Raw genomic sequence first — 12,022 nt, 5'->3', positions numbered from 1 at the left:
CCCAGAACCATGTGGCTTTACTGCGGGGCTTATTCTGTTTAACAGCTTTACCTGTGACCTGGAGAAGGCTACTGAGGACGCGCTCGTGCAGTTTGCAGGTGACACCAGTTTTGTCCCCCACCCAGAACAAGAAAGCAATAAATGGGAGTGAGTTCTGCTCCTCCTCCTGGCTTTTGCATGGAAAACATAGCTTATTCCTCCGATGCTGCTTGACTATGACAAGAGAGGAGTAACCAAGGAAGCACAGAATGATGTGGATGACGGGACCTCAGGAGGTCTCCAGTCCAGCTCTCCTGATGAAAGCAGCACCAGCAATATCAGAACAGGTCGCTCAGAGCGTTTCCTAGTCAGGTCCTGGAGCGCAGGGCTTGCCAACAGCAGGTTAGTGAGGGAAAGAAGTATAGATTATGTGGGTCAGAAGTACTTTAAAGAAACCAGAACCATGCTGTCATCAAGCAGGCTAAAGAAGATGCTGAAAGTAAAAACAAGGGTAATAGGAAAGGACATAGGTGTTGGCACTTTTGATTAAAAATGAATGGAGACAGGCCAAAAAACGATTGAGGAAACACTTGTAAAAGACATAAAATACTTGTGCTTTCAAATGCAATTGAAGCAGCAAGCATTTCAAGGAGTTTTTGTGGCCCCCCCAGTGATAGAAGTGTGGAAGGGTGCGTTCAAGGTGCGTAGGGGCGAGGAAGAGCTGAATTCCAGGTGTTGGAGCTGATGTCGCGTGCTGTCCGGGAGGGCCTCTGTACACGAGCCCCTCTGGAGAACCCACGCCCCGTTGGAGCACGGCTGGAAGCGATTTCATTACCGGTTTGCTTTCAACAGCAAGTGCTGCAGGATGCATCTGCGAGAGTTTTACGGGGACTCCAGCACTGAATTACCCTGCTGCAGCCACGCTGTGAAACTTGTGGAAGGCACCAGATAACGTAAGCTGGTAGGTGCGGGGCAGCTTCCATTAAGGGGCAGCGGGGCGAGCGTTGGGCTGCCGCAGGGGAGCCGGGACAGCCTCAGTGCTGCCTCCAGGACTTAAAATAAGTCAGGAGCTGGAATGGGTAGAGCTGGGTACATGTGATTGTTGTGGCAGAGCCGATCTGTGTGTAATGGAAGAGCTGCTTGAAGGAGTCCTGGGACTGCAAGAAAGCTTTTAGGAAATTCCCTTACTGAAACTTTGTGAAGAAACTAAGCTGCTGTGGACAGCTCTTGAGTTAATAACTGATTAACAGTTAATAACTGCTTGAAGACAAGAGGCAGAAGAGCCTGGTTGTGTTCTGCACCGCATGGAGAGGATCAGAAGTCCCGCACAGAGCTGTGCTGCTCAGCACATCCCTAACGGTGCGCAGAAGAGTGAGCAGCGGTGTGACAAAGTTGCTGGTGGTACCGAGCTGTTCGGTTTGGCTGGCGTGAAAATCAGTGGCAAAAACCACAGAAGGATTTCACAGGAGGGAGTTGAGTGGTGGGGTGTGCAAACAGGAGGTGTAAGGTGGTGCTGATGAATGAGGAAGAGGAGGAGGCAGCCCCAGCGATGCCTTAAAAAGCAGCGGGCTGTGCTAACGACTGCTGCTTGGAGAAGAGATGTGGTTGTTAGCATGGAGAGATTCCTGGAAACATCCATTCACTGCTCTGCCCTGCTCCCAAAGGCAAATGGACCGGAAAGGAGGGAACGGAGAACAAAGCACGGCGTAAATCCCTCGTGCTTCTGCAGCCTGCGTGCGCTGCGGGCCTGCCGCTCTCGGGAGGGATAAAGCAGGCACGGGAAGCGCGGCACGGAGACGGTCAGAAGCGTGGAAAAGCTGTTCTGAGATGGAGCAAGTAAATTGGCTTTTCTGCCTGGGAGAGAGCAGAGATGGAGGCTATAAAATCGTAAGCGGCAGAGAGGGCGAGGAGCGATTATTTGTGACTTGTGACAAAGCCGAGGGAGCATCAGATGGAAATAATCCAAAAGAAGTAGAAGGAAGCTGGTGTTCCTGACATTCAGCCCTCCCCACGGGTGTCGGGGTCTGCCCTGTGCCAGCATGGCCCTGCTGCAGCCTGGCTCGGAGCTGCCCTGAAGCAGCCTGGGGCTGGGCGTGTGGTCACGGGTCACGGGCATCTAGAAGGTCCCGAGCTGGAAGGGACCCACCAGGATCATCGGGTCCAACTCCTGGCTCCAAAACCCAAACCCTTTGTCCGAGAGCGGTGTCCAAACGCTCCTTGAGCCCCGGCAGCTCAAGGAGCATTTGTTAATAGCAAGGTTGATGGAGAGGAGCTGGGAGGAACTGGGTTTGCTAAATGTTCCCTATATCGGGCCTTTCATTACAAGTTTCTAATCTTTTGGTTTTACAGACTTAGGAGGAAGACTTCATGTTTCTGATGTGTCAGATCCACAGCACATAAGTGGGGGGAGCACTTAGGAAGAGACGCATTTCAATTGCACTTACCCTTGACAGAGACAGAAAGTTCCCAGTCAACTGGAAAAACCCAATAATGAACCAATTCTTTGAAAACTGAGGAGCCAGTGAGCTATACAGCCCTCGGTGTAATTTAAGTTCCTAGAGGGATTCTTGGAACAGCTCGTTAAGCAGCTGGCTAACTAGGTGCTGCGCGGTTCGTACTGTTTTATATGATATGTTCTTGATAAATCCATCTGCTTTGTTTGATGGAAGAGACGGCTTATTGCTTAAGGAAACTGCCACGGGGGATGATAAGAGTTTGGTAAGATTTGCGAGGCGATTAGCCTCAGCCTTTTTTACTATCCATGAAGAACACACCGGTCTGAGGTACCTTCAGATGCGCCGCTGGTGGAAAACTCGTGCGTAGGGAGGTTGGTGATGGCTTATTGTCCCGCCCGAGGGGATTTTAAGGCAGAGCTCGTGGTCGCTGCTGTACGAGCACACCTGCAGGTTACCGCTGATGGCACTGGGATCTGCTTGGACAGCAGTTAGAAAGGACTTGGAAAACTGGAGAGGTGGCCTGAAGTCGCTGAAACAGCATTCTGTAAATTGAGTGCAGACTAACGTACATAAAGGAAAAAACTCAAATGTGTATGTGCAGATTGGAAAATGACAGATTGAAAGATTTCATTAGTGTGACTGTTTTGCTTTGCAACTGTGTGAAGCCATGGTATTTATTCCGGCTTCTTAGTTCACTTACACCGTTTAAAATGTGCCTGAAATTCAGTGCTGTGTTCGGGTCTGGAATATCTCAGGCTCCTAGGCAAATAATTACTGCTGTGGTTGAGAGGAGTGTTACGTCAAGTATATCTCAGAATGGGTCTCTCTGCTTTTGCAGCTAAGATAAGAGGTGTTTTTTTTTTCTTTTCTTTTTTTTTTTTTTCAAACGCATGATCTGTAAAGAAAGGTTGAAGGAACTGGGTTTGTTTGGTGTAAGCCCGGCAAGGTGAGGGGCAATTCTCTCCCAAGCCAGAAAAGCAAGTGAGGTGGATATTAGGAGGACCGTAGATGACCACGTTTGACCACTTGGATATGTCACTAACGAAGGCTGCAGAACTCTTTGAGAATATTTTTCAATACGTTTTTGCCAGGATGCTTTAAGCACATTTAATCCTGTCCGCGGGAGTCCGGTGGTGCTGGCTGGACCACGGGACGTCCCTTCTGCTCCCCAGTTTCTGGAACTGAAACCTCACAAATGCGTTTCTTAAGTAGGCGAATGAAATTAAATGAAGTATTTAGTACAGTTATCCCAGAGCTTGAAGTTGCAATTTAAAGGACATTTATTGAGGCATGTGGATTTACCATACCAACAGCTGCTCTTAGTTATTTTCTTTATCTCCTCATGGACAGAATTGGTGCGAGCATTTCAGTTTTGCCTTTGGTGTAGAACTCGCTTGGGCACCACAAGCAGCTCGTGCGTTTTTCAGACAAAAACCTTAGTGGCAGAGTTCCTGCAGCCCTGGATCCTGCTGCTGGCCACCGCAGGGGTGCTGCTGGTGCAGGTTTGTCCCCGTGGGACAGCTGCAGCGATGCCCCCGCTCCGGGTGGCTGAGGGGGGACCGCTGGCTGGCCGCTTGCTTCTTGCTCCCTCCTGGACCCCATCCCTGCATCCACCATGTGGGGACGTGCCTAATGACATTTTGTTGTAGATAAGGTATTTTTTAAAGGTTCTAAATCATTTGCTTGTTACTAACCTGGCTTGCAAAATTTTTGCCCTTGAGAGAAAGAAATGAGATGCTGAGAAAATAAATGGAGTTTGTGCAGAGAACGCAAGGGAGAATTAATGTTGGTGATTCATTTGAGAAGCTGTACTTTGGAATTGTCTTCTCCTTCCCACATATGAGTCATTCAATCGGTATTATGTCTTTCTCCAAAAATCCTGATGAGTTTTGCTGTGTGGGAATAAAAGCTACGATACAACCTTTTTTCTTTTTAATATCGCAGAGTTCGGGGTTCATTTAGCAGAACTGACTGTGGATCCTCAGGGTGCCCTGGCCATCCGTCAGGTGAGTTTACCCAAAACTGGAAAAATCAGTTCACTGGTAATTTCCTTGGTTTGCAGAATGTCCTACAGCATTTCCAGGTGGAGAATTGAAGGTAGTTTTCCATCGTCATTCTCCATTTACGATTAAATTCCTGCAGAATTGACACTTTCAATATATCCAGATGTTGTAAGCTTTCCTTTTTTGAAATTAGTGCTTTTTGGACTTGGTAAACCTGGTGCTGGGATGGCAGCGTGCTGGGTGTGGGCACTTGGGGAGCCTGGTAGGTGGACAGCAGGCATCAGCAAGCAGAAGTGCAGCCTGTCTTCGCAGCGGTTGTTGTGCAGGTGTTTTCCTCCTTGAAAAGGAGGTTTGGGCTCTGTATTTCTGTACTTACCACGTGGCCATATCTCGTGCCTCCTTAGGGGTGAGAAAATAAAGTTGTCTTATTGTGTTAGTACTGTACAGGCCATCACTGTGCAAGAAACAACCGTTGGTTCATCTTACTGCAGGGGGCTTTTTCTCCATTTCACAAAGATTTTTGCATTTTGGCAAGGGCTGTCACCCCTCTGAAAGCAGCACGTGGGATGGAAGGCTGAGCAAATGGGGCAGGGGTGATCCTGGCCGTGGTTGCAAGATTTGTTACTGACTTGTGACTCCTCTTCTAATACAGCTAGCGTCTGTCATTTTGAAACAGTATGTGGAAACTCATTGGTGTTCTCAGTCAGAAAAGTTCAGACCTCCAGAGACCACAGAAAGGGTAAGATCTGACTCCACATTGTCTGCTTCAAGATGTTTTATCCATCAAGAATATTAACTCTGTAGTTGGCTTTAAAAGTGTCATTGCCCTTGTGTGTTACAAGAGATTAATGGCTTCAGTTAAGGTTTTCTGACATTTTCCACTTCAAAAATGTGTTTTCAGTCGCTTGAAACCATGCTAGACTAAGGATGCTTGGGCTGATTTCTGTAAGAGAAGTTCAACCATAATGTTTCTGTCATTCTGAGAGCAAAACTAAAGGAAACCTGCTTTGAAAGTTTTAAAAGTAGTAATTCTGGCAGTCTTTTTTCAGGTATTTGCTGGATCCTGTGTTTTCCAGCTTGGGACTTAGAGGCTGCTTTCCCATGACAAATTTCAGTTCAAAGGTCTGCTGGGTTTCCTTCAAAATCTGTTCAGTAGAAGTATGTAATAGCTAAAATGGTCAAAGTTTCCAGCCCTTTGACTGTTGGCTAGACCATCCTTCACATCTAGGGTGTGATTCATCCCATCCAGAGATGGTTCCTTGAAACACATCCTGTGAATTATGCCCCAGAAGTGCTGGCTTGATTTCTTCTGTCCCTTCAGGGTTGGGTGATCAGTTCTACTTTACCAAATCTTCCAAAGTAAGCAAACATAGTCCCTGACATCAGAACTGCCAATTATCTTAACTAACCCTGGATGTCTTCCACCCGTATCTACATCCCATCTAATTGCAACTGGGAGCTGGGAAAGGCTGTTTACTGTATGCTTGGCCGAGTGCTCTGCATGAAGAGAGTGCTACTTCACAACACGCCCTGCAGTTTTCCATTAAAAAAAAATACAGTGCAAACTTTTGTTATCTCATGAGCGTTGATTTTGTAAAGCTGACGTTGAATCAGCATCAGGATATGGTCATAGGTATATATGAGTCTATATATTTTCAAATTCCCTTACGTTTGAGGATGTGTTTTGCGTTAACATTAAAAATAATGTTATTTTCTACAGGCAAAAGTTGCAATTAGGGAGCTCCTACCCAACGGGCTGAGAGAATCGATCAGCAAAGTGCGCTCGAGCGTTGCCTATGCAGTGTCAGCAATCGCCCATTGGGACTGGCCTGAAGCCTGGCCCGAGCTGTTCAACCTCTTGATGGAGATGCTGGTTAGTGGGGATGTGAATGCAGTGCACGGAGCCATGAGAGTGCTTACAGGTACGGGTATGTGAGAGCGTGAGATTTTTCTGCTGGCCATTAGGGATTACCATTATGTAGGCCAGACAAAACTGATCTAGTCAAGTATAAATCAATGTTTCCAATGTGTTTAGTGTTTCCCAGAAATTCTCCGTTTTGTTGCTACAAATTTGTTTTCCTCCAAGAACTTATTTCTGTTTTTCCACCTCCTAGAGTTTACACGAGAAGTGACAGACACACAGATGCCGCATGTTGCTCCTGTTATTCTTCCAGAGATGTACAAAATTTTCACAATGGCTGAGGTATGATCTTCACCATTAAGTTGGTACTGAATTGTGTTCGTGGGAACATTTCTTGGAGCACAGAAATACCAGGTTTAATGGTTAAACTATAGCACAGTAAGAGACTTAAAGAGTTTTCTCAATAATGTGGTAATTCATGAGAGCTAACGTTTCAATAGAACTTCCGAAGCTAGAAATAAAAGAGAATAAAAGCAAAAAATAAATACAATTAAAAGAAGAAAACTAAAGGATAACTTAAAACTAACATATCTCATGTTCCTGATCTACTTACATTTTTTTCTAGGTATATGGTATTCGCACAAGGTCGCGTGCAGTGGAGATATTTACCACGTGTGCCCACATGATCTGTAACATGGAGGAGCTGGAAAAGGCAAGAGTGTAACATCCCCTGCAACATATATTGAATTCGAACTGAGCAAGGCTTTAAATAATTGTTAATATGAAAATGAAACACCGGGAGAATTAGATGCCATCAACTGTAATTTTGGGGGAGAGGGTGTAATTTAATACATGTAAAGTGGCTCGCTCCCTCATCTACATGCATGCCTTGAAACTGTGACTTGGTTTCCATAACTAAGTGTAACTTGTGACAGATCAACAGATAAGCACGTAAGAGCTCAGAGAAGGGGAGTCAGTGTGAGGAGGAGATGGTGCATCATCCCTTTGTTTGGAAATCCCAGTTGCCAGGTGGACTGTGTGTCCTAACTAACCTCCCCACCTGGGCAGTCTGGGTTTTGATAGCTGGTTTTCTGGCCCTCGGATTAGGCATTGGTTACAAGCTCCTGCTACTTAATCGATTGCTTCAACATACATCAGCCCTTTGTTCCCAAAGGGGCGTTGGAAACCAAACAAAAATTTTAGGATAGCAGTTAAGATAAAAAACACTACATGGTCAAGCAGCTTTATACACATGTGGATCTCCTGTCTAGCTGAGTACATCTGTTTTTTTAAATGGCCTCTGACCGGTGGGTTTTCCAGCACTCCCCAGGCGCTGAATAACTCTTTCCAACTTTTTGGAGATGGGAACGACTTATTCTAGCATCTGGTTTTCTGAGTCCGTGCTGAGTGTCTCTCTCTGCTGTTTCCTTCCTGTTTGCACAGGGAGGAATTCAGTCCGGACTTTTGGGAAGTTCTGATAATTACAGCGTATCTCTGCTGCACTGGCAAGGTTACTTACGCAACACCATATTGTCGCTGGTACCAGTATCCAAAATGCAGCAGTGTTTTTTAGCTCCCCACTGTCTTATTCTAGAGGGGGGCTAAAAGCGTCCTTTACATTATATACAAAAATTTTCTTTTCAGGTCACTTTCGAGATACATACAAGGAGAGATAATCCTTGTATAAATTGCTAAAGTGGTATTTTGTAGTTAATTTAAACATTCATCTTAAATGCCTTAGATAAGGAGTTATAATGAAAATTCTCAATAAAAATATTTTTGTCCACTATTACTTGCTTGGCCAAGGAGTGCTTTGACATCTGGAAAAATACTTCCTGCATTTTCCTAGGGAGAATCATCCCAGTAATCTTGAGGCCAGCTGTTGGTACTCAGCTCAGCAAGAGCTTGTTTGGTTTGTGGGAGGGTGGCTCAAAAGAGAGATAAATGCTGTCCTCAGGGCTCAGCATTAATTGTGTGTGAGCTGGTCACCCCGGGTCTCCTTTGTGGTCGAGGGGTCTGGGCAGGAGGGTGCAGGGCGTGATTTGTCTAATCAGGCGGAGGTGCCTGCGTCGGGAGGACGTGCACTGCTCCTGAGACTCCTGGCTGGCTTGTCTGGGTCTCTGTTTGGAGTCTGAGGCGAATGGCTTCGATGCAGGTGTGTGCTTTGCAGCAGTCTGGGCCGCGTGGTTTTGAAGGTGGGATTCAGCTGAGATCAGTTCCCAGCACGAGGAGAGAGCCAGTGACATCTGAAACAAGTGGCATTGTAACTGCGTTCTGCAGTTGTCCTGAGTCCCTCTGGGTTTGTAGCAGAAAAACACAATTTCTCTTATTTCTGGTGCTTTCCTTGTCAGACGGGGGAGATCTGTACCTCGAAATGACCTGTGCTTGCACTGATTTTTACCAGGGTGCGGCCAAAGTCCTGATTTTTCCTGTGGTGCAGCAGTTCACGGAGGCTTTCGTTCAGGCCCTGCAAATGCCTGATGGACCCACATCAGACAGTGGATTTAAGATGGAAGTCTTAAAGGTAAGTCAGTTAAGACTGATTCAATAACAATCAAATACAAATACACTGTCAGGTGTGCCGGAAAACAGAGAAACTTGAGTGTGCGTCACCTCTTCTGGTACTGCTTGTCTTAGGAAATATGAAGGTTTTTGTTTTGGCTCCCAGTGCCATACAACATTGAAATAATTCTGCCTGTAGTCTAGATGCCTCTGAGATCCATAAGTCTTTGTTGTTTACTGATCTGAGACACCTTGCATGCATTGTGTTCGGACGCTGCTCAGTGGTTACAGTTCTGTCCTTCCTAAACCAGCTGCAGAATTCTGCTGCAATGAGGCTTTGGGAGCTTGTTTTGTGTAGGTGCTTTTCTAGAACTTGCCTATTCTTTAATATTAAATTGTCTCTGCAAAATGGAGTTGGAAAGTCTTTGTATTCTCTCAGTTTCCTTACAAGAGAAAGGAAACTGGGTTGCAGAGCTCTGTGTGTATAGCTTGGTGCCTTGGGATGAGAGTGCCAGTGTAGGCATGGTGAGCCCTTCAGCCGCTGGGGGAGCACTGGACTTGTAGGGTCTGCTGCCTGCAACGTGGGAGAGAAAAGAGGAGCTCAGAAACAGAAGTTGCAGAATCAAATCTAGGTTTTCATTTACTTGCACATGTGCTGGGGTAAGTTGCTTGGGTCACAGGGTACAGGTTTATGAAGGTGCTGCTCAGCACCTAAGCCCATTCAGCCACATTCCTGAAGAAAAAATAAGGAAGAGTTACTGAAACCAAGCATCACGTTTTTCATAATTATTAGCTTTACACTGGAGCCATGAAAATAAGTGCTGGGAGCTGCAGAAGGATACTATCGTATTATACAAACTAGCAGCTATTAAGTTCTGTGTTGTGGAACTTGTTTTCGTAGTCCTGTTAAAGGCACATGTCCCCTGGTACAGCATCCTATCGCTTCCCCTCCTGTTGCCTTTCCTCAGTAAGGTTGCAGGTTTTGTAGACTGGAAACAGGAGGAGCACGTTCCTCACTGTGCAGCACCAAATGGAAGGGAGCTTGGGCTGGGATGTTGGCAGGTTTTATTGAGAGTGTCTCTTGTGGTGGTTTTTCCTTCGTTGTGAGAAGTGCGTGTTTCATGCTGCTGTCTCCGTTGGCTGTGCAAAACAGCAAAGCTAACATAAAGGGAATGCGCTGGGATACTCTGCAGCGTAACCTCTGAACAGGCTCCAGCTCAGGAATGTGTGAATCTCTGATTCCAGATACTTGCATTTGGATTTTTAGTAGTAGAGCAAGTTTTCAGCCTACACTGAAAGCAGTTGTGGTTGGTAGTTTCACTGTAAACGTAGACCAGTCCTTCTGTTCACGTTACTTTCATACATTCTGCATCAGGCTGGAGCCTTTTTTGTTATTTACATAATTGCTTGCAGAAACTGGAGCTATTTCTACTTTGCCTGCACTGACATACAGCAGGAATCTCTTGTAAGATGTGGCAGGCTGGGAAAGCATTTGAGAAAATGTCATCATGTTCTTGCTCTGTTCCTTAATTGTGTGTGGGCATCGGCTTTTGGCCGTTGTTGGATACAGGTGCAGGACTTGGATCTGAATACACTGTTCTTGTGCCGGGTGGTATTGATGGCAGCAGAAAATCAGTACAAATTTAAACAGTAAATTTCGGAGATTGTCTGCTGACAAGTGGTTTGTAGCAGGCTTTTTGTGAGGAGATGAGTATCCTGGCTGTTGGCTCAGGGCAATTCATGATTTTGTCACTTAGGGTTTCTAAGCTAATGATACCAATTTTCTAAGGCAAAAGGGATTCAAGTGTAAGACCAATAAATCGCCTTTCCTTCTAGGAAAGTGTATTTTATAGTCATTGTAGTGCAGAAGTGAGAGACCTCAAGAGATCAGTTAAGCCAGCTCTACAGATGAGATCCTTGTAGGAACCCCTTGAAATGCGGATGCGATGGGAGAGGGAATCGAGACTTTTTTTGGTAATAAATTTTCAACCAGATGCAAACTCAGTCTTTTTTTTAACTCCCCTCAGTGTAAGTGCTAGGAAGCAAATGACAGGAAGATTTTTTTTCTTTCCAGTCTCTTGAGAGCCGTGTACTCCAAGGTGCATGGAAATCTCAGGGGAACTCAGAGGCAGCGCTGGCCTAAAATGTACTTTCCATCTAAGAACATTATGCAGGACGGTGTCAAAAACTTTTCTGAATTATGCTGAAGCGTACACATCTGCCTGATCCCCTAGGGCAGTTATCCAGTTTAAGAAAGTTAAGTGGGTTGGATCGCATCGGGGTGAGACCACTGTTTGTTAATTTGTCCCAAATCTTTCCAAGTGTAGTCATGGGTTTAGAACAAGTTATCAGCAGGAAAGTGCCTTTAACCCTTGTAGGATGTGTAGAAGGATTGTCCAGAACAAAAGTATTTTCAACCAGAATAAAATACCCGTAGTGTAGTTCATTGCTTTGTTGTTTGGTATTTTAGCATGAATTAAATTGCTGTCTCTGAGGCTCGAGGATCTGCAGCTCCATGATCCTTGCATCCCAGTTCCAATGTTGTTGTTGAACATGCCACTGCTGATTGTTTTGAGAGAAACAGAATAATTAAACATGGCAAGTAATAGAGTTGAGGCAAATTTCGTAACATGGGAATACAGATATGATTTATTTGGTATGCAGTGATTATATCAAGAGCACCAATTAACCAACAGTCTAAAGCATCTGACAACCTTGCTGTAGTGCTGTTTATGTGTAAAATTTGCTCCTTTGACACCTGTTGGGTATGAAAAGTCATGCTCACGCTTCTGCTGTTTGAACAGGTAATTAGGTACAAAAACTAATTAATCACAACTTGTTTGTTCTTACATGGAAGACAAAGTTGTAGTCAATTGTTTGGAGGCAAATTTCTTCGGCTTATGAGCAAAGGACATTAAGTGCACCTGCTGCACTTGAGCTGAACATTCAGCTCTCCTGCTGCTGGCGAGTGTGTGTTAAGCTTTTATCCACGCGTTTGGGATTCCTTCTCTGCAGTGTGCTGGATTCTGTCTAAAGAAGCAAGTGGGATTTGAAGCAAGCAAAAGAAAGGGCTTTAATGCAGAGCTATAAGAGGTGATTTTAAAGAGATGCTGAACAATTAGTCGAGATAAAGCTGGCTGTTGGCTGGCAGAGTGGCTGAAAGGGGTTAAGGAGCTGCCTTACTGCACCCCTGTGGTGATGTCTGAGTCCCTACAGTGACT

General features: G+C 45.4%; 1 protein-coding gene across 2 annotated transcripts in view; it reads left to right on the top strand.

The window, feature by feature from the left end:
* IPO9 (importin 9) overlaps nucleotides 1-12,022 on the top strand; it is a 34,065-nt gene that overhangs the window by 1,826 nt on the left and 20,217 nt on the right. The window contains exons 1-7 of one of the 2 annotated variants that reach the window (XM_040535505.1): nucleotides 4,170-4,290; nucleotides 4,380-4,441; nucleotides 5,091-5,177; nucleotides 6,159-6,360; nucleotides 6,553-6,641; nucleotides 6,925-7,011; nucleotides 8,704-8,823. In XM_040535505.1, the coding sequence (XP_040391439.1) occupies nucleotides 4,185-4,290; nucleotides 4,380-4,441; nucleotides 5,091-5,177; nucleotides 6,159-6,360; nucleotides 6,553-6,641; nucleotides 6,925-7,011; nucleotides 8,704-8,823 (753 nt within the window). In that variant the 5' untranslated portion in view covers nucleotides 4,170-4,184. Of the gene's footprint in view, nucleotides 1-4,169; nucleotides 4,291-4,379; nucleotides 4,442-5,090; nucleotides 5,178-6,158; nucleotides 6,361-6,552; nucleotides 6,642-6,924; nucleotides 7,012-8,703; nucleotides 8,824-12,022 lie in introns of those variants that run through there. The other variant, XM_040535503.1, reaches the window with a different exon arrangement.

This window comes from Cygnus olor, chromosome 24, assembly GCF_009769625.2.
Source record: "Cygnus olor isolate bCygOlo1 chromosome 24, bCygOlo1.pri.v2, whole genome shotgun sequence".
Lineage (NCBI taxonomy): Eukaryota > Metazoa > Chordata > Aves > Anseriformes > Anatidae > Cygnus > Cygnus olor.
Note: the sequence above shows the minus strand (reverse complement) of the source record. Positions and strands in the feature narration are given on the sequence as shown.